This window comes from Pteropus medius, unplaced genomic scaffold, assembly GCF_902729225.1.
Source record: "Pteropus medius unplaced genomic scaffold, Ma_sr-lr_union100, whole genome shotgun sequence".
Taxonomy (NCBI): domain Eukaryota; kingdom Metazoa; phylum Chordata; class Mammalia; order Chiroptera; family Pteropodidae; genus Pteropus; species Pteropus medius.
In genome coordinates, this window is record NW_024349569.1 from 140,597 (window position 1) to 161,394 (window position 20,798).

General features: G+C 35.8%; 1 protein-coding gene across 3 annotated transcripts; it reads right to left on the bottom strand.

The window, feature by feature from the left end:
• Positions 1–525: 525 nt before the first annotated feature.
• On the bottom strand, positions 526–19,912 carry LOC120619024 (uncharacterized). Of its 3 annotated transcripts, XR_005657340.1 has the most exons (4): positions 19,646–19,894; positions 15,397–15,463; positions 5,008–5,104; positions 526–1,153 (listed from the first exon to the last, which is right to left on the bottom strand). XR_005657340.1 is itself a non-coding variant. In XM_039883154.1 (3 exons), the coding sequence occupies exons 1-3, from the start codon at positions 19,688–19,690 to the stop codon at positions 879–881; spliced, it is 387 nt and encodes a 128-aa protein (XP_039739088.1). In that variant the 5' UTR covers positions 19,691–19,912; the 3' UTR covers positions 526–878. The 3 variants fall into 3 exon arrangements, 1 of the variants encoding a protein (XP_039739088.1); XR_005657339.1 differs by lacking the exon at positions 15,397–15,463 and having other exon boundaries at positions 19,646–19,874; XM_039883154.1 differs by lacking the exon at positions 5,008–5,104 and having other exon boundaries at positions 19,646–19,912.
• Between the last annotated feature and the right edge of the window lie 886 nt (positions 19,913–20,798).

Below are 20,798 nucleotides of genomic sequence, written 5' to 3' on the forward strand. Positions count from 1 at the left end.
GCGGTGACAGAAAGAAATCTAACTATGGGAGGTGAACACACAGTGTAAATATATATATGCCTTACTGTTAAAGTATATAGCTGAAACTTATTGGATTTCGTTAACCAATGTCACCATAAAAATAATTAATTAAAAAATAAAATAAAATAAACAGATATTATAAGATAGAATATATATTTCTTCATAATATAGGATAGAATATGAATTTTAAAGATAAAACGCAAGACTTCAAAGGAATTTTGTGCTTTTAGCAGACACGTCAAGCTATGCCCAGACCTCCTAGTGGAATGGATCCATATTCCGTCTGCCCTTGGGACTAGTTTAGAAGGAAAGTTTGAGGAGTAGTGAACCAACGAAATTATTTGAAATGTGACACTCTTAATTGACTTAGTTTCAAATCCTCAGCAGATGGAGTATCTTGGCTTAGCTCAAATGCTAGAAATACTCCAACATTTATCACTTCAATCCCAGCCAAGGGTCAAATGCAGTACCACAAATAGAAACTAAAATAAGCTCTAAAAGTCATTTTTGTGGTTGACTTAACTTTATTCACATGATAGCTATGAGGACTGACAAAGACTTCCTCTAACATTTCTTTCTTCTGGCAGGATGATTTAGAGTTTGGTTGCAGACAGTGCAAGTTGAAGGGCTGTGTGATGAGACAGATCAGGGGCTTGTTATAGTTCTACATTATCACGAATCCAGTTTTATTTTAACCTTGTGGCTTGTCTAACACATTTGCCATAAGAGTTGGGGAATAAATCTAATGCTCACTGGCAAACACTTGGCAGCTCTTGAGAGCAGCATCTTTAGAGAACATACAATCAATCCTAACAATGGAGGCACCTCAGATATTGTGACTGCAGGTTATGAGTGCCTCAGGGTGCCAAGAGAGGCATCCCATGACAGCAGTGGGATCTCAGGGCATACAACAGGCAGCTCTGGAGCGTTGCAATCAATCCCAGGAGTATGGCATGCCGTCTCAGTACTGATATGACCTCACAAGGAGCCACATAAGGAGAACCGTAATCAGGACAATGGTGAAGTTGAGACACAGCTCCCGGGTGGATAGCTCCATGCTCAGAGTGGCTCGGTGAGAACCGAGGGCAGACTTCTGAGTTTACACCGGAGACCTCCTGCTTGTCCTCACCTCCTAACAGGAAATAACAAAGAAAACATGGGGAGATTAATGAGCCTTCCCTCCTCAAAGGAAATAGAAGCCTTGTGGAAGAGGATAGTGTTATGGGCTAAATTGTGTTGCCCCCTGCCAAATTCATGCGTTGAAATCCTAACCCCCAGTATCTCAGAATATGACTGTATCTGGAGATAGGATTTTTCAGAGATAATTAACTTAAAGTGAGGGCATTCAGACAGATCCTAATCCTATATAACTGGTGTCCTTATAAGAAAACGAGATTAGAACACAGACATGTACGGAGGGAAGACCATGTGAAGACAGAGAGAAGATGGTCATCTGCAAGTCAAGGAGAGAAGCCTCAGAAGAAATCCACCCTACCAACACCTTTATCTCAGATTTCTAGCCTCCAGAATATCTTTGGACTAGAATTGCATTTCTTCTCTGGGTCTCCAGCCTGCTGGTCTGCCCTGCAAATTTTGGACTTGCCAGCCTCCATCATTGCATGAGCCAATTGCATATATATACATACATACATTATATATATATATATATATATATATATATATATATATATATATATATATATATAAAATGGGCACTATCAGTATTATAACACTATCCTCTTCCCACAAGGGCTTCTATTTTTTATATATATATATATATATAATGTATGTATGTATGTATATATATACATATATATAACATATATATATATATATATATATATATAATGGCATATCTTATATATCACATACACATACACACCCTATTGGTTCTGTTTCTCTGAAGAATTCTGACTAATACATCTGCCTGATGTCAAAAAGACCAACAGAGTCCTGACTTTTTTCCTATAATGATTATATTGATACTTCTGACAAAATATTAAATATTATATTTCCCTTTCTCTAATTTCTGTGTTTGCATATGTGTATGTGTGTGCTTGCTTCGCTTAGAGTACCAGCAAGCAAGGTCATCAAAACAGAAAAAAAAAGTTATGGTTTAGTATTGTTCTTGCTTTGAATTATACATAGAAGTAGGATACCATAATTTTTCAGATTTCAGGCTACAGAGGTCTTCATCTAACCCTGGGCAAGCATGAAGTAGTTTCAACATCTGCTTGGCCTTTTATGAGCACTGCATTGGGCACAGAACCTACTGGGGTCAACCAAAAGTTCCTCACATGACAGGCACTCAGTACAAAGAGCAAGTGTTAACCTCATGGGTACTTCTATTTCAACAAGGGCTTGTGCCAGCTATTTTTAGGCAGGTCTAGGATGTACCTAGATTGTAAACACTTCAAAGAGCAGGGATGGTATCTCTATAGTTTGTACAGATAGTACATTTAGGAAACCATACTTGGAGAACAAAAGTAATGCAATCAAATTATTACCCTCAGAGATGTGGCATAAACGATACTTTGTGTGTGCAAACTAAATGATATTAAAGATTAAAGATAATATTTTAGATATTTAGGACAAAAGTCTCCTGTAGAGTGAAGAAGTTTAGGGGGAAAGGGTATTTTGTTCATTTTCTAAGGGTAGGAGTTCAGGAGGCAAGAAAGGTTATTAGCAAACTTTTGGCCTGAAGGGTATTTTAATCCATCTAACCTGACTAAATTATTAATTGTAATAACTATATTTGTTGCATTATTAGTGAACAAAATTATTAATTGTATAAACCAGCTGAATAGTCATTTTCATATTATTTAATTGTTAGTATAACACAAGTTCAAAGCAGATGGTGTTAACCAGTAGGTAGTTGAATTGTGGTGTAGAATATAGCTAGTGATGATTGATTTATGTTTCTTTTAATTCTTATCCATCTTTTGGCACTCCATATGAAAGATATAGTAAATTGCCAATGAAAATCTTTACAAAGACTTGCCTGAAAAAAAAAGTGAACTGATAAAAATAAGTGGATAATAAAGGAAGTGGAGAGAATCTGTAAGAATGTATATAAAGTAGAGGGGAACAGGGAGGTGATGAATCCAGGCAGAGAGCCTGGAGGCAAAGGAATGAGAATCAAAGGCAGACTCTTCCTTATGAATTTATTAATAAAATCAAATCCTGGTCCAAATGCCAACTTATTTGGGTAAGTTCTAAAGAAATACAGAGATATACAAAAAATATGAGACATTTTATAATGATCAAAACAACCCAGTTCAGGGAAGGCAAGATAACTGTCCCACAAATCTGCATTAGATTAAGCTTTTAGATAAAGAGAATCATGGAGAGTGACCCAACAGAAACATTGGGAAAATGTTATTGAAAGCTGTCCACAGCTCTGGTCATGAGACCTTCACAACTCTGACCTTCACAACAACCGAGGCAAGTATTATTATGATTTTTTTGTCTCTCCCAAGATTACAGCTGAGAAACCGGCTTTTAGAGAGGGATTAATAAATTGTTCGTGTAATGACATGTAGCATGTAAGAGGCAAAACTAGAACTGGCAGTCTGGAACTAGTTTCTGGAATTGTGATTACTCCATAGGAGTGATTACAAGAATGAGTTACTACTGTAGTTAACTGCCCTGGTTAAACAAAGTTAGTGGAAATTCTCAACTACTTTGACAAAAATTTTTTTTGACATTTTTTATTAAGGTTAATAATGCTCATTCCTTATTATCCAGCAATTTCACTTCTACTATAAAAAACTCAAGCACATATGTACCAGGATGCTAATATAAGAATGTTCACAACATTGTTACAATATCCCCAAGCTGGATGACAAATTGTGTTATATTTGTATACTTGAATACTATAGAGCTAAGATAATATATGAACTATAACAATATTCAACAAGATGGGTGGATCCATAAATATAATTGTTGGACAAAAGAAGAATTTACAGAAGAAACATAAGATAGGATTCCATTTATACAAAGCCAAATACAGGGAACTTAATTATATCATTTAGGAATAAAGACATAGACAGTAAAGTTATAAAGAGAAGCATAGACAAGACTATCTCAATGATCAAGATAGTGATTACCTACAATGGAGCAGAAGAGGGAAGCGACCAGAAACGGACTTCTGGGTGCTGGCAATGATCTGTTTCTTGACCTGGGTGATGTTTATAAAGGCGTTGCCTTACAATTATTGTCAAACTGTATGTTTTATGCCCTCTTCACATTCTTGTCAGTAGTCTCTGAATTGAAAGGCCACTAATCACACTTCTTTATATCCTGTGATTTACCTCTTACTATTTCTTGCGCTTTGATGGTGAACTTAAATATTTGTTTTTATATATTTTTAAATGAATAAACACAAAGAGTTAAGGTGAGAATTTCTAATGAATCCAATTTAATTAAGATATATGCTGACTGTAAAGGGTGGACATGACTTTCACACACATTTATACCAAAGTTAGGCAGAAATTCAAATCAGAAACCTTCTTTTTTCTGGTGTTAACCCACAAAGACAATTTTAGCTCCATTTTAAATCCCCTGGAGTCAAGGTCACACTATATGATTTAAAGTGATTCCCATATAGATGAAATAAAAACCAAAAAAAAGCTCTGAATAAATTGGCATTGACTTTCTTTGAATGGAGACTTTGAGAAGACACAAGACAGACTTTCCTCCATGATATAAAAAAAAAAAAAAAATTAAAAAAAAAAAAAAAAAATTAAGAGAAAAAGAGAAAATGCATCCATGAGGAAAAAAAAGACAAGAATCAATATTATTCATCTTATATCTTAAATACTGCATACAGTAAGCATTGTCTATTTTATTAAAAAATGTAAACACTCCTCTGCCTTTCCCATTTGCAACTTGTACACACACACACACACATGCACACACACACACACACACTCTGTATGATAAACATAAAAATCCTACTGTTCCCTAAGAGGGTCAAGAACACACCTGGCTGTGGTAGGCTTCTCCTCCCTCTCTCTCCAACTTAGGCTCCAACTCCTGCTTGTCTTCAGAGCTTTCTGGACTCCTAGGTACTGGACAGGGCCTAAAGTAGTCCCAGAGAGGTGGCAATCACTGTGATGTCACTGATGAAACATCTCAGAGGAACAACCTCCAAAGGTTTGAGTCTATTTGTGTTTAGAGGGACATGGAAATATGTTGACTAAGACTCTGTTCCTTTGGCTACCAATTTGTATTAACACCCCAGGTACTTAAAATCTTTTCTTTCCAGTTGACTTTTGTTACAATTGATGCAGGTTTTAAATTTATCTTTTAATCTTCATGAATACCTCTAACATGTGTTTAAAACATCATAAACCAAGAGCGATATACTAATATTAACAAATCAGTGCTGCACTTGGCTGCTCCCCTTACTCAGCATGTGAGGATATAAAATGTGAGTTCATCTTACTACCCATAGCTATAGCTATTTGAAATATGAAGAGTTCTCTGCCTTGCACACACACACACCCCAAATCTCTCTCTCTCTCTCTCTCTCCTCTCTCTCTCTCTCTCTCTCTCTCTCTCTCTCACACACACACACACACACACACACCAGAAATTCAATGGCCATCTTTAGCTCCTTCAAAATTGACTTTAGTCCAAGCAGTGAAAGTTATCCCCTCAGTCACCTGCTCTGCATACCTTTCCAGCTATGCCGTATGTTGCAAGTTTACACATTAATATACAGTTTCATCTAAAACAGCTGTGGAAGCCATGGTTTATATATCTCTGTCAGTAAACTAATCCAGCAGTAAACTCATACAGCAAAACTCAAAGTCATTTGGATAGATTGAAGGTAAAAGAAGAACTGATCAAAACTAGTGAAAAACATGAGTTATGGAACATATATCTGAAAGACAGAATTGTATAATTTTCACATATAAACACTGACTAAAACTAGACTATCAAGATGAATCTGTAATCAACATTCCAGATGTTTGGAGGTAAAAGAAGCTTCATTAGTGTTTAACTAGACTTGAAAGCACATCAAGAAGTTAAGCCCTTCAAACATGACCCCCATAATTGCATTTGCTCAGCAAATCCTTTATAGATAATCTTTATTATCTTTATAGATAATAGAGCAAATATTCCTTCTAAATTCCCAATTAAGTCTACAGCCACACAAGTCTGAATGTGCTCAAATTCGTCTGATCTTGGAAGCTAAGCAGGTAGGGCCTGGTTAGTACTTGGATGGGAGATCATCTAGGAATACTAGGTGATGTAGGCATTTAAGAAAATTTTTTTCTAATAATAATTAAAAAATTAATTCCCAATTAGGGTCAGTGAAAATAATGCATTCCCAGAAGGCATAAAGAAAAAAAATTCTCTATTTAGCTGTGTTCATAGTCAAACCTTTTCCCATTCTTCCTGATACCCCAGAGACATTACTGAAAGAAAGACTTTACATTCCATTTCTTCAGTTCAACATAAGCCGAATGATAGGTAATCTTAAAACAACATTCTGTCACCACATGCCTTGTAAAAAGATAGCTTGCTGAAGTGACAAATAGTATACAATAATTATAACGCAATCGAACACTAGCAGTTATTTGTTGCCATCTGGCAAACTCCTTGAATGCAGTCAGATTTCTGTCTTTTGCCTCTAAGCTCTTGCCAGATTGTTTCAAATGCTAGGAATGTTTTCCTAGTCACCAAACCCCACCTGTCCCTTTTTTAACCACTCAAAATTATTTTTTGTGCAATTAAAAAGTTATCCTTATTATAAAAAATTTGAAAATATGGAAGTATAAAGAAAATTTAAATTACTTTTACTTGTACCACCCACAGGGGAAAGAAACTTTATATTACTTTTTATTAATGTTTGAGGCTGCATAGATACAATCTCAAATTCTCAAGATATTTTAGGTAAAGGTATCTGATACGTGAAAAAAATTTTTTCTTAATCATATAGAATCAAAATATTCATACTATTCCATGTGTTGGTATTGAGTTTATGGGACGATCATTTATATTGTACATGTTAAAATAGGAATTAGCTCTACAATATTTAAAATATTAACTACAATGACGAAATATTAATATATCACAAAACAACTCGTCAATTTGTCAATTTAGTTGAATTGGTCAATTTCAATGTAACTTGGAGGAAAAATCCTACTGCTTATTCATGAGTCAGTTTGATTTGTCTATTTGATTGTCCCATTTAAGTTTATCTAACATTATAGATGTTAGGGACTATTGTGCCCAAAACATTGACAAATTCCCAGATAAAGATTTTAGAAGCTTCTGCATATTAATAGTTTATCCAGTGATGTCATGAGAGAGTGGGATTACACTTGGTATTTAGTTTGTCATTAGCTTGACCTAACCCTCTTTAGAAAAATATGCAAGCCACCAAAGTCACCTGACAACTGTTCAAAGGCCCAAGGGACAGTTTAACTCCGAGGATCTCCCAGTCCATTTTTAAAAGTCAACATTATTATCTCTCATTTAAGAAACTCAAAATAACAAGATTTCAAACCTCAGTGCCAAAGCTAATTCATCCCTTTCAATTAACCTCACTTAACTGTGCTGATACTTTCCTTTCTCTGAGCAATTTCCATGACTTAACAGTGCTCATTACATATCAACTTTCTTTCATGGTTCTATCCTACCTATCAGCAAGAGGACATGCTAAATAATCATTGACATTACTTGTATGCCTATTAATCTAGAATTTATCCAAGAGCCAAAAATGTCAAAAAAACGATATCATTATTGATATCAGCATTGAAGATCTAATTGGCATTTACCTTCCCCTACCTCCATCACCACCATATATATTCTTAGGTGTAAAATATTATACCTTTCAGGAATTAATGCTGAGCTCTTCTGCCTGATTGAGAGCTAAACTATTATTTTAAATTTATTCCCCATTTCCATCTACCTTTTTACTTTGGGAAGCAAAAAGTGAAGACCTCATGTAAGCCATGAATTCTACGAGTATGTTACACAATGAGAGAATTTAGCAAGGCCTTCATGAAAGGCGATAATCTCTTAGCACATCACAGTAACAAGTATGATGATCACAGTGCCTTTTTCACCTTCACATCTTTCACATCTAGCTGTTCATGAAGCTGCTCAGAAAGAAAGGAAAAAACAGTTTTCTGCTGTTCTCTTTCATTATCCTAAACACATGGCTACATGCTCAGAGAAACAGAGAACACTATTTCTTGAAGTTCTCTCCATGTCCTTGAGAAATTAATGGTTAACAATTATTATCTGTATTCTTAATCACTTGTGGCACATGTGTGACTATTATCTCCCTAACTGGATTTTAATTTAAAAGTCAGGAATCATTTATTGTATTTCTTTTGTTTCTCTAGCTGTGCATCGAACCAGGGAAGAGTCATAATAGATGCTCTAGAATGTATAGCAAGGGGCTCAGCTTGAGCCTCCATCACATCACATCTCCTACTGAGATCCAGGCATATCTGAGCATGCCCGGAAAATATGGGGGGAGTTGAGGTCAAATCTATTCATAAAATGACCCAGAAGCCATCTGGAAGATAAAACTCTGAAGGGAAATGACCAAGAAGATACATGTGGTTCAGCAACAGGGAGAATAAATAGACAGACATTCTATTGCAGATAATACTCATTCACTGTATTTGTTCAGGCCCTATGAAAAGCAGATGCCATGATGGAACTAAATGTGCAAAAGGAAAATGTATTAGGGAAAATGGCTATGAGAAAAAAATATGGGGAGTGGAGCAGAGAACAGAGAGAGTCATCAAACAGCAAAAGAAAGAGGGGAAGAAAAGAAAGGCTGTGAAGAAGCATCTTAGACTGAGATTCAGTTCTAAGGAAAGTTTGACAAGTCTGTTAGGAAACCTCAAGTCAAAGTTGCCTGTCAGAGGTGTCCCATATCTCCCAAGAATGAATCCCATGGGAGCATCCCATGGAAAGCCTGGACTCTGTATAAATGTGTTAATGATTTCAGAGAACAGCAGCTGAGGACCATCTCAAGTATGGTACAGTCCGATCTGATAGGCACCTTCTTGTTGCATCATACCCACATACTACCCTCTTACTTCTCCACAGCTTGGAGTCTGGGTCCTAGGAGGAGAAAGAGCTGTGGATAAAAATTCCATAATTCTTTTAACAATTAATCTAAGTGTGTGACATTGACCAGGACACAGAGATTCTCCCTCTACCTGTGCCATCTTGCAGACCTCAGCGCATCCATGGAACCAGCAATGTAATATCCTTCCATCGAAGTGTCACAGAGCCTGGCTAAAGCAGCAGTGCTGATTAAGATTTATTTGCAGTTTGTTAAGCTATGCAGTCCTTAGTAGTAAATAGCAACAGAGAGGAGCTTGTGCTATAGAGCAAGGGAATGGCAGGCACTCTGTGGCAGCCAACAGCACTCGTGTGTGAGCACATGTGAACCACCCCCTGAAGTCTCTGGAAATAATCAGGAAGAACTTACAGGGGCATGCAGTCTTGCATAATAGGTGGAGCAAGAGCCAGAAAAATTTGTATTAGCCCTGTTTATAATAACCCATTTTAGTCCTGGATTGGTGAAGTGACACCTGTTAATTTCCTTTGACTTGGAACCAATTTAATTTCTTTTCTCTGGAACAAGTATATTTTGCTCTATAATAAGATTCTGCAAGCAAACAGCTTTCTCTCAGCACATTAAACATAACTACTGTGAAGGGGGGAAAAGCAGCAGCCAAAAATGTGTTTACTACTATGCTAATACCATCTGCCCTCAAAATGCTTCCAGATTTCAGACTGGCTTTATTTTTCTGATTGGAAATAAGAATTCGGCAATCTTTTGATGTGCTGTTACTGAGCTGTTCAGGGTGATTCTAGCCAGACATGCCCACTTGAAACATTCTGTTCCTTAGTGAATTTGATCAAGGATATTTTCACTGAATCTCTTTTAAGAATCTGTCAGTCAGAGTAACATAATTGCAGTTTCAGCAAGAATAATAAGAATCAGACAAAATTGCTTGTTGTTCTCTATCAACGAGTTCATTTGGTGTTAGCCTTTGGTTATTAAAGCAGAGAGAACAGAGTCATGAAGAATCATGAAAATCTATCTCTGCTCTCTGTGAAAGCAATGAGAAACGGAAGTGCTTAGATGCAGCAATGTGGAAAAAGATTAGCTGGGTACAAGCTACAGGCTAAGTTTCCTTTTGGATGAAGGATGTGCTATCTCCGAGGGCAATTGGACACTGGTTCTACAGCCTGGGAAGTAACCTAACCTTTTACACTTTTACAGTAAGTGAGCGTGGAGTTGCCAGGGGCTAGTATTCTCTGAATTTGGGAAACTTATCAGGGAGAGGTAGTTCAGGCCTATTCGTATTAGCTTGCATTTTGCTGGGTTCTTGCCCTTATTTGCCAGGGTAGAACAGCAAATTGGCCCATACCTCAGTCCGATTGTATCTGTGTCTTTGCGGGGTATACCTTTTGTGCTAACAAAAATCCAACAAGATAACGTTTTCTCCCTCTTCTCCTATTCTATCCCTCTTTTGCTAGATGTTACAGCACTCACCAGGCACTTACGTGTCAATCACTCTCACTGAGTAACAAGCACAAGACATCCCTGACACTTCCTTTGAGGACAATTGCACCACCCAAGCACCACCACTAATTGTCTTGTGTATACACCACATCCTTCCTCTGCAGCCACCTCTGCTGGGTACCACGACTTTTGACCATTGGAGGTACCAAAATTACACTTATTTCTGGAAAATGAGAAGTAGAGGTGAGGAAGTATGTCCTTTTCTGTTTGTTACACTGTCTTGCGGAGTATCAAAGAAATATTTCTTCACTGTCATTTTAGTATCTTCCCAGACATGAGTTCATGGGGAAGTTCAGCCAGGGAATATATAAACGTAATAGGTATCTTGTTATTTCAAACTCACTTCTTCTCTTCTGCCATTAAGATTTGATACTATACCAAACTTTCTTTGTTTTAGGATTAATTATCTCTCAGGAGGTACCTAAGTTCCCAGAGCAAATCAATTTCTATCTGGCTTGCTCCATCAGTACATAAGACATTTGCTGACATATCTTGAAATGCAGCACTAGATACAGCTTAGGCTCAAGCTGAGGCCCTACCCCATCAGTATCAGTATCCATCAGGTAGTGCGACATACTATGCTCTCTTTTCTTTGGGGCCACCAAGGAAATTGGCTTCTCTACACTTTGCATATGATTTCTTATTTCAATGGTTCTCTGTAGCTCTCAAATTAAGTTTAAAATCTTCAGTTGCAGAGGCCCAATTGTGATCTCACTTCTAAACTTACTGGCCTCCTCTCCAGCAATTCCAAACTTGCACTCCCTCTGACATTCTCTCCTTGTGTGCATGTTCTATTATCTTCGCTTCTAACATTCTTCCCCCCTTCCCAAGCACCTCCCACCTTTGTTTGATGATTAACGGCAGTTATTGATTCAAGCATCATATTCCCTGATCCTTAAGGCTAGGATGGATGGGCCTCTACGTAGCCCTAAACACTGCTGATTTCACTCTATTGCATTGACCTTATTTTCCATCTCCCCTCCTTAAGGACAGGATTTATCTCTCACTCCTATACACCCAGTGCCTAGTCATGTAGTATGGCGGTCCCCAAACTTTTTGGCACCAGGGACCAGTGCTCCTAAGAGAATCTAATGCCTGATGATCTGTGGTGGAGCTGAGGTGGTGATTCCAGCACTAGGGAGTGGCTGCAAATATAGATGAAACCTCACTCGCTTGCAGCTCATCTCCTGCTGTGCAGCCCTGTTCCTAACAGACCATGTACTGGTACCAGTCCACGACCTAGATATTGGGGACCCCTGATGTAGTGCACAGAATGTAGTAGGCACTCCATAAAAGTTTGTTGAATAAAAATTCATCTGAATGTAAAATGATTGATTGATTGATTAATTAATAACTGTTCAACTCATGGGCAAATGAATGTTTGAAAAATAAAACTCTTTAATCTTTCATCAGTTTACATGAGAAAAGATGGTCATGTTTACAAGACCTGTAGTAACTTGAACTACTCATGATTTAAGAATAGTAAATATATTCTAGGCTTCCTACCACTGAATAGGTCTGACAGCTGGCACATAATATGCCTTAAAAAGATGATTTTCTCAGCTGTTGAAGTTAAGCAGCAAACAATGTAATTTGTTGCACACATTTGTTTGAAAAAATAAAAATCTTTAGAAATGTAAAAAATAATTTAAATGTTCCTACCATACAAGATTAACAATTATTATCTTTTTCATATTGCTTCACAACTTTTTTAAATAAAAGATTTAAAATACCATAAATAAAGCTGAGGTCTCATTGAACCACAATTCCCAATTCTATGCTCCTTCCTACCTCCCCAGATAAAACAGCTGCTCTGAGGTTAGTGTATAATCCAAGTTCTATAATCAATACTTTTAGATTTAGCATCCAGAATATTATAATCTGACAGCTGGATTTTCCCTCTTTCTTTCTCCTCCAAAACAGTTTGTGTAAAATAGATAGTACCTTTTTTTTTTAAGGTTTACAATAACTGGTCCATTAAACTATGGTATGTGAGCTGATGATCTTTTGGAAATGTCAGAGGACATTTTTGACTCCTGATTTCATGATTTTTCATGGTTATAGGTCCAACTTAATAAGTTTTATATTTCTTTGTAGTCAATTCTGGCAATTTATCATATTACTAGAAAATTGTCCCTTTACTCCTTTTATAATTTTATTAGTACCACTTTTCATTGTATTCTCCAAAATTTTTTCAACTCCTCACTTATCTATTTTTATGTTTCTCTTTTTTTAGAACTTTTTAACCACATAAAATTAGAAAAAAGAATATAACAAATTTAGCAATTATGAGTATTTTGCCAATCTTGTTACATTTACCCTTTTCTTCATCATTTTAATGTTATTTTGTTTCCTTCTACTTTCTTTCTTTCCTTTTTTTCTTATTTCTTCTAGAATATTTTAATGAAAATCCCATAAATCATAATTATTTCCTATACATCTTTAATTGATAACATTAGGGTTTTGTTTTTTTTCACAGCCTGATAATTTTTAAATACCTTTATTTTCATCATATATATAATTTGTTTTATATGTGTCTCTCTGAACGGCATATAGCTAAATTTTTTTAATTCAATTTGAGTGTATATCTTTGAGTAAGTAGGTTCAACTTATTTCTATTTATGAGATTGTCCTAAAATATTTTTAACATTTTATATTTTAAATGATAATTTTTCTCAGTGTCAAATTTTAAGTATACATTTATTTTCACTCAGTACTTTGAAGCAATAACTGCATTGTTGTATGGCTTTTATTGCTATGTCTGAGGAGTCTACTATTGATCTGATTGATATATCATTGCAGGTAATCTATGCTTTTTCTCTAGTGATTTGTAAGATTTTAAATTTTTTTAATGTCCTGCATCCCATTTTATCTTCCATGTTTTTCAGATTCTCTTTTATTCCTCACATCTCTTTGTATTTCCATCCTGGGCCATTTCTTCTGTTCTCTCTTCCAATTTGTTAACTCTCTCTTTAGCTTTTTCAAAATCACTATTTAGCTCATTCATTATATTTTAAAATTTTGTGGCTATATTTTATTTCCATGATTTCCAACAGGTTCCTTTTTATATCTGACTCTACTGCTTTTATTACCTGCTAACCTTGTTTTATGTATGATAATTTTGCATTTTGGGAATTGGGTGAGGTTTTTTTGGACAGTTTAAAATGTTAAGGGCCTTCCAAATTATTCTGTTAGCTCTCTTTCTATGATTATGAATTTTCCTATTTATGGATTCTAGAGGCTGTTTTTTTTTTTGACATTGAATGTCTTCGTGTTCTTTTTGTTTGAGAGATCGTTCTCAGTTCAGGTTTCTCCTACATTTGACCTACGTGTAGAGCAGAATTAGTTACCTCACTCTTGTCTTACCAGTTGTTTCACATAAAAACCTGTTTCAGCTACCAGTCTTGGACAGACTAGGCTTCAGATGGGTAGGTGAATTTATTTCCCTGTCTTTAAACACAGAGCACACAGAATATTTGAGAGCAAAGAAAAATAGCCCTTATCACCCATAGTGAAAAAGAAAACTTGGTCTCCATCCTCATCATGACTGAAGCATGTTTAGTCTCTGATCTCGTGAAGGCACTAAAATCCCTGTGTTGCAGAAAAGTTGCAAAAATCAGACTGGCAAGAAATCAAGCAGCACTCAGAGAGTTAGAGAACTCTGGTGCTCTGAAGATCTGGCCCAGAGCTCAGTTGCCACATTGCTTATATAGAATTTATTTGGCATGGGCTGATTGGTTAATTTGTCCTCAGCCGGTCACAAAGCAGGGGAGTTGCTATGGGTTGCAGGCAGTTACAAAGAGTTACAAAGCACAGGAGTTGCTAGGGAGTACAGGCAGTTATGTTTGTTGCTTAGACAGAACAAGCAAAAGGGAAGATGAGTCTTTAATTAATTTCCAGATATGCTTGCTGGCCTATGCAGCAAGCATATCTACAGAAACAGAACAAAGAGCTGATTAGCCTTTTGAGTGAAAATTCCTCTTCATGTGTCCTGTTTCCAATCCCAGCTTCCGGAGAGCTATGTCCCTTCAGGTCCTGCTTGCCTCTGTAGTTTCCCTCTCTGCATCTGTCTATAGTAGTTATTTTAGTTGGTTTTGAATGTGATTGTATATATTGTTTAATATTTGATCTCTCATTCCTATGTATTTAGAACAGAAGGTAGAGATTTCTGCATGTACTCATTCTGTCATGCTGACCCAGAAATTTTGCTTCAATTTTTTAAATATATTACTACTGAAGTAAAAAACAAAAACAAAGCTTTAATGAATTTAAAAATCAAGAAACTTAAACCTAATTCTTGGATACTGAGGTGGAAGGGTAGGTTCATTTCTTTCAATTATCTCATTGTGCTTCATATCATTATATGGACAATTGTGATACCAATTCTATCATAATGATGTTCAAAGTATGTGGCTTCTTAAAATACTTGAGGCTCAAAAACTTCCTGGAGGAATAAATACAGTTTGAATTATTATTTACATTTTTTCAAATGAGGAAAATTAAATAAGTCACACAACTAGTTAAATGGTCAACCCAGGATACATGAAAACAATATTTATGGTTGTTGAAAGATATATATTCCAGATCAAGTGCTCATTTTTTCACGAGATAAATGATACCAAAACTTTAAAAAATATTTATTGACAAAATGCATGCTGACAAAATGTTTTAAAAGCTTTAAATAAATTTATATTATAGTATATTAAATTCTATAACCTTAATAAATATTTGAAAAATAGTAGTAAATGTTATGTATTTAGTTCATAGACTGTGCTTGGTATAAATAAGAATTCACAAACCTTGGTGGTAACTCCATAGCACCAGGCATTGATCCAAACTGCAACATTCATGGAACATCCTCAGTTCCTTAAAGTTTCAACAATATTACATAATGAAACTCTACCTGAACTTCTCAAAGAGTTAAAAGAGTCTTGATATAATTTGATTATGGCAGAATCCAAATTGAATCATTCAATAGGAATACAGATATATATATGTGTATTAGAATAATAATACAGATATATATAAAAATACAGCTATATATATAAGAAAGTCAGTAGGATGAATATATATATCTTACAATTCTTGGAAAATAATAAATTAAGATTGAAAGAATAGAAATATTAGACAAAGTGGAAGATAAGACAGAGTATTAAATCTACCACCCCTTTTCTAAGGCTGATAATCTTCAACTCTACAAATTATTAAAAGATGTTAGAGAAATTTTTCTTTTCAATGCAGCCTGCCCCTGAACTCATTACAGAAAGGAAGATCTTGCTGATAAAGACCAGCACTTCCTTTTGTGAATATATTTCATGGTTATTAGAGATTGAAATATGGCCTGGCTGTCATATTTTTTAAAACTATTTACAGAATAAATCTTCACTGGCAATTTGATTGCAGCAAAACATCATTACTAGGTAGAACTACCTCCACACAAACTTTTTATTCAAATAGATAGCTCTTCTCTCTCATTAAGAATAAGACAAAGTGTTTTTATTATTCATTATGACTAGCATTATTTTATTTAATAAAATTAATTTTTCTGATTGTAAAAGAAATACACACTGTGGAAAAAGAGAGAAATGTTACGAGGAAAAAATAAAGTAGAAAATAGCAACATTTCCCACTATTAACGTTTTGTTGCTTATCATCCAGTCTTCTATACATTTGTATTTTTTCATATCTGAGAGCACAATGTCACATACTTAGAATAAAGGAACAGAGGCATACTACAGGAAAAGACCTGAATTAGCAACAATCATCCCCATGGAGTCCCCGTGGAGGGGTTGTGAGATGAGGAGGAAAAGTTTTTTATTTCTTGCTTTAACTAGTTCGAAACAATTTTTATGTTTTAGTAAGAAAAAAAATTCAATAATAAACTATATAATGAGAAATAAATGGTGGAAAAATTCTATTCTCTTTATATTTAACTTTGTTTATAATATTCTTACGGTCCTAAATTTGCACAGAATTGTGGAAGCTATAAATTGAAAGATTATTTTGTCCAATTCTATTTTATAGATGAAGAAATTAAGGCCAAGGGAAGTTAAATGATTTGACCGCAAGATCACATCTTAATCCCTTTGAGATATATGCTTTGGTTAATATTAATTTACTTTGTGCCTTTTATCGATCCACTTTGACAGTCTGGATTTGGCATAAGCGCTATTCTCAGTCATTAAGAGCTTTCCCAACAGACTAATTCAAAGTAATTCCCCCTTCTTACTCTCTTTCATAGCATTCTGTTATTTCCCATTATAGCATTTACCACAAATTTTAATTATAAATTTACTTGTGGTTATATACTGTTTTCTTCCCAGACTCTAATTCCTCAAAGGCTAGCTTGCATGTGTTCTGTTCTCCATTGCATAGCTAGTTCCTAGCACAGTGCCTGGTATGTAATAGGTGCCCGATAACAGTCAGAAGGTCATGAAGTTTTTTACTGTGGTTTCTATTTGTTAACTGTCCTTTTGTAGGCACCCAAGTTAACTTATTGAGCACTTATTATGTTCTAGACACTGTAATAAGCATATTATACATACAATTGTACTTTAATCTCATAAATTACCTATACTACTATCACTATTATAGAGTGAAAAAGGCTGAGCCTGAGAGAGTTTAGTTAAATGTCAAAAAGTGAAAAACCCAGCAAGTGAGAGATACAGGGTTTAATTTCAGGTTTAATTACAGGGTCTAAACTCTGAACCCTTATACTATCTGGCTGCTAATTTCCTGGCTTCAATAGATGTTCAAGATTCAGTAATAGGAATAGCATCTTTTTATCCTTAATTTAAAAGTATTTTGGGCTTCTGGGTTAAGATAACAGATTGAATATATGCAAATTCACAAACATTGCATGTAATTTTGATCCCTCTCCAAATCCTACTAAAATGACAGTAGAGAGATATTTTTCAAAGTCATGAAGCCATAAAGATGAGGAGAATTGAAGAGGAGAAAGCAACAAATAAATTTGGAAGCTGTAAAGCAAAAGGACAGGTGTAACTGATTGAGCAAAACTAAGAGAGCTGAATTTTAAACTGGTAGTAGGGAAAGTCAAGAACCAATCTGATTCATACTGTACAGATTGATGGCAGTGGGGATGAAGAGTAGAGTCGCTAAAATAAGGAGAGTCAGTTGAGAGCTTTCTAAGAAATTGTTAGATTCCACAATCCCTTTATGCCCCCAACCTTGGCACAGCCAACAACTGCCCTCCCCCAAGGAGAAGCCTGGGGTTTTTTTCTCTGGAGTCTCTGGATTAGGAAACCACAGGAAGAGTTAAAGGCAGAAGTAGTCTACCAAAAGGGGAATTTAAATGAATGTACATCTGGATGATGAACCCACCTCCCACCTGAGCCCTCTTCTACTCATATTCCAGAAGAGTGGAAACTAAGCCTTTACTGAAGCTCCAGGCAGAATTTTGGAAGAGCTTTCTCAAGGAAACTGAGCAGCCCAAGGGGAAAGGATACTGACATTGGAATTCCCCCAAAGAAGTCTTCAGTAGCTCATTTTACAAAGAAATGCACACTCAGCAAGCCTCACTCATACTCAGTGACTTTTAGCAGTTTTTAGTCTTACATACTTAAATATTAGCAGAAAATGTGTAAGTTCAAGTCTAAAATAAACAGAAGAAAAGCAACTTGAAGGAAACAGATTATATAAGAAGAAGAAAACATGCAAAGAGGAAGAAATTAGTTTGGTTTCCAATTTATCAGCAACACTGGAAGCTAGAAGGCAATAGATAAATTACTCTAACATTCTGAAGAAAAACTGTATCCATCTGAGAATTCCATCTCCAGTTAACAAGCAATAAAATAAAAGGTAAAACAAAGATGTTTTAAGACATGCTCAGTTTCAAACAATTCATGTCCCATAAATTCAGCCCCGACTTATATGATCCACTAAAAAGAGGTGTTCACCCATAAAAGAAGACATAGGATCTAAAAAACAGGACAGTCCAAGGGAATATCAAGATAGTTATGAATGGATTATCATCTCAAAGTCACATCTGTATGCCTGAAATAAAGGGCAATCAGTCCACAATGGAGTAGGTCAGACTGCCATTAAAGATGCCTTCAGGAAGATGCAACCCGCTAGGAAACCTGATGCATCTGAACATCTTGAAGGGAGTTTTAGAGAATCAGCAAAGTTTGGGGTTGAAAAGGTGGTAAGTATTAGAAAAGCAAGGAAACAAACAAAAAGATGGCAAATTTACTCTCAGGAAAAATTAAATTTTCTGCAGAAAATGAAAAGTAGTCAAAGTTTATTACATGGCTCTCATTAAAAATATCATTTCCATAACCCAAATGTAGACAATAAATATTGGGCTAAATAAAATTAAAATATAACTCTATTGGGACATGCAGTCAAGTCATTTAACTTCCCTTGGCCTTAATTTCTTCATCTATAATAAAGAGAAATAAGTTTTTCTACTATAGCGAGAAATCAATATAATGCTTAAAACTGAAAATTCAAGGAGTATATAAACACCTTATTTGAAAATATGTAAGTAAACATGAAATGATTCAGCAAATGGTGAAGATGTTAGCCTCCATGGGGAGAAGAATTGGAGTAAGTGCAGGACTGCTGTGGTGTGTTGTAAAGCTAGTCTTTAAAATTAAATTGAAAATTAAAACCAACAAAAAATTTTTTTAATGTATTTTTGAATGGTAAAATGCATCCTCTCTCTCAATCTCTCTCTCCTTCTTTCTCTTTCTCTCATTAGAAACCTTATGCCAGTCCCTCCAGGCAGTTAGCTGGAGAAGGGGATTTGTATTAAATACCAAAGTGACTTACTCTAGTAAATCTGTAGAACTCAATTAGAAATCAAGAAGATCATTTCCTTTCCAGCACTCTGTAAATGGGTCCAAAGCTTGCTGGAAATGGAAATTCCAGTTTTATCGTGAAACAACCTCTTTAATAACTCAACTTTCACCTCTGTGTAACCCTGTATTTCTTTCTAGTTATCTCCATAAAAGCTCTACATGATGGTGTATATCGATTTATGAGACTTCTTCCAGACTTTATTCCATTTATATTTTTTCTTACCTTATTATTTCCCTTGGCAGATGCCTGCGTTAATATTTGACCCATGCAAGGAGTGTTCAGCCAAAGAAAGTCCTCAGTCTTTAATCAGTGGCCTGAGACAGATGGTGAGGCTCAGTTGGTGCCGTAGGGAACTCAGATTACATTTCCAAGGCATTCTCATGTAACAGCTGTGTGCCTTTGATCAACACACTGAGAAATACAAACCCTCACGTCCTCCTCAGCACAAAAACAGCCAGCACCCTGTTCTCTTGGATCAAGGAGAAGCATGCCAACTGCTTTATAGGACTTCATATGCAGTAAATACCCACATTCCTAGGAGATTTGCAGAGACATCAGATAATATGGGTCAGACAGAAGGAGCACCTCTGCAGGAGTTGAGGGGATTCCAAGGGTACTGTTTCCCTTTGTGGCTGCTATACCCTCAGCACCTGGAACTGTGCTTGGCACATAGTAGCAGTTCAATAAATATTTGTTGAGTAAATTATTGAATCAATATGCGGCCACTCTATCTGACATGCCCTTTACTTTTCTCAGATTAACATTTCTGTTCATTCTTCAAGATCCAGTTCATTTATCTCTTGTACAGCTCTCTTTGACCCACTCAAACTCTTTCCTCTCTATATATCTGCATTTTGAACAGATTTCTATTGTTTGCTGTTATAACACAGCTTTACAGTTATCTGTCCTCCTTACAAGACTTTTAATTTCTTGAGAGTTAAGGCTTTACCTTATTTACCTCTGTATCCATGCTACCTATCTAGCATAGTGCCTATTTATTTCTTCATTCATTCAGATTTGAGTACCTGCTATGTTCCAAGCACTAGAATGGGCTCTGGGGATACAGGGAACAAGAGATGAGCCTTTCATGCCCCCAACTTTACTTTCTATTAAAAGTTATAGAAAACTAGAATAAGTGTGATAAGTGCAATGATGAAGGCTGTGCATTCGTTAAGAGAATACATGGGAAGAGCGTCACACTTAAAATATGAGGAATCAGAAAAAGCCTCCAAGAGGAGGCTTCCCAGAAAAATGACGAATATCTTCCCACAAAAACAAAGAGAAGTTAACCAGGGAGGGTGAGAATGAGTGCCCCAGGAAGTATAACAAATTTGGGGAATGGAAGAAAAGAAAAAGGAACAGAGAAAAAGAAGAA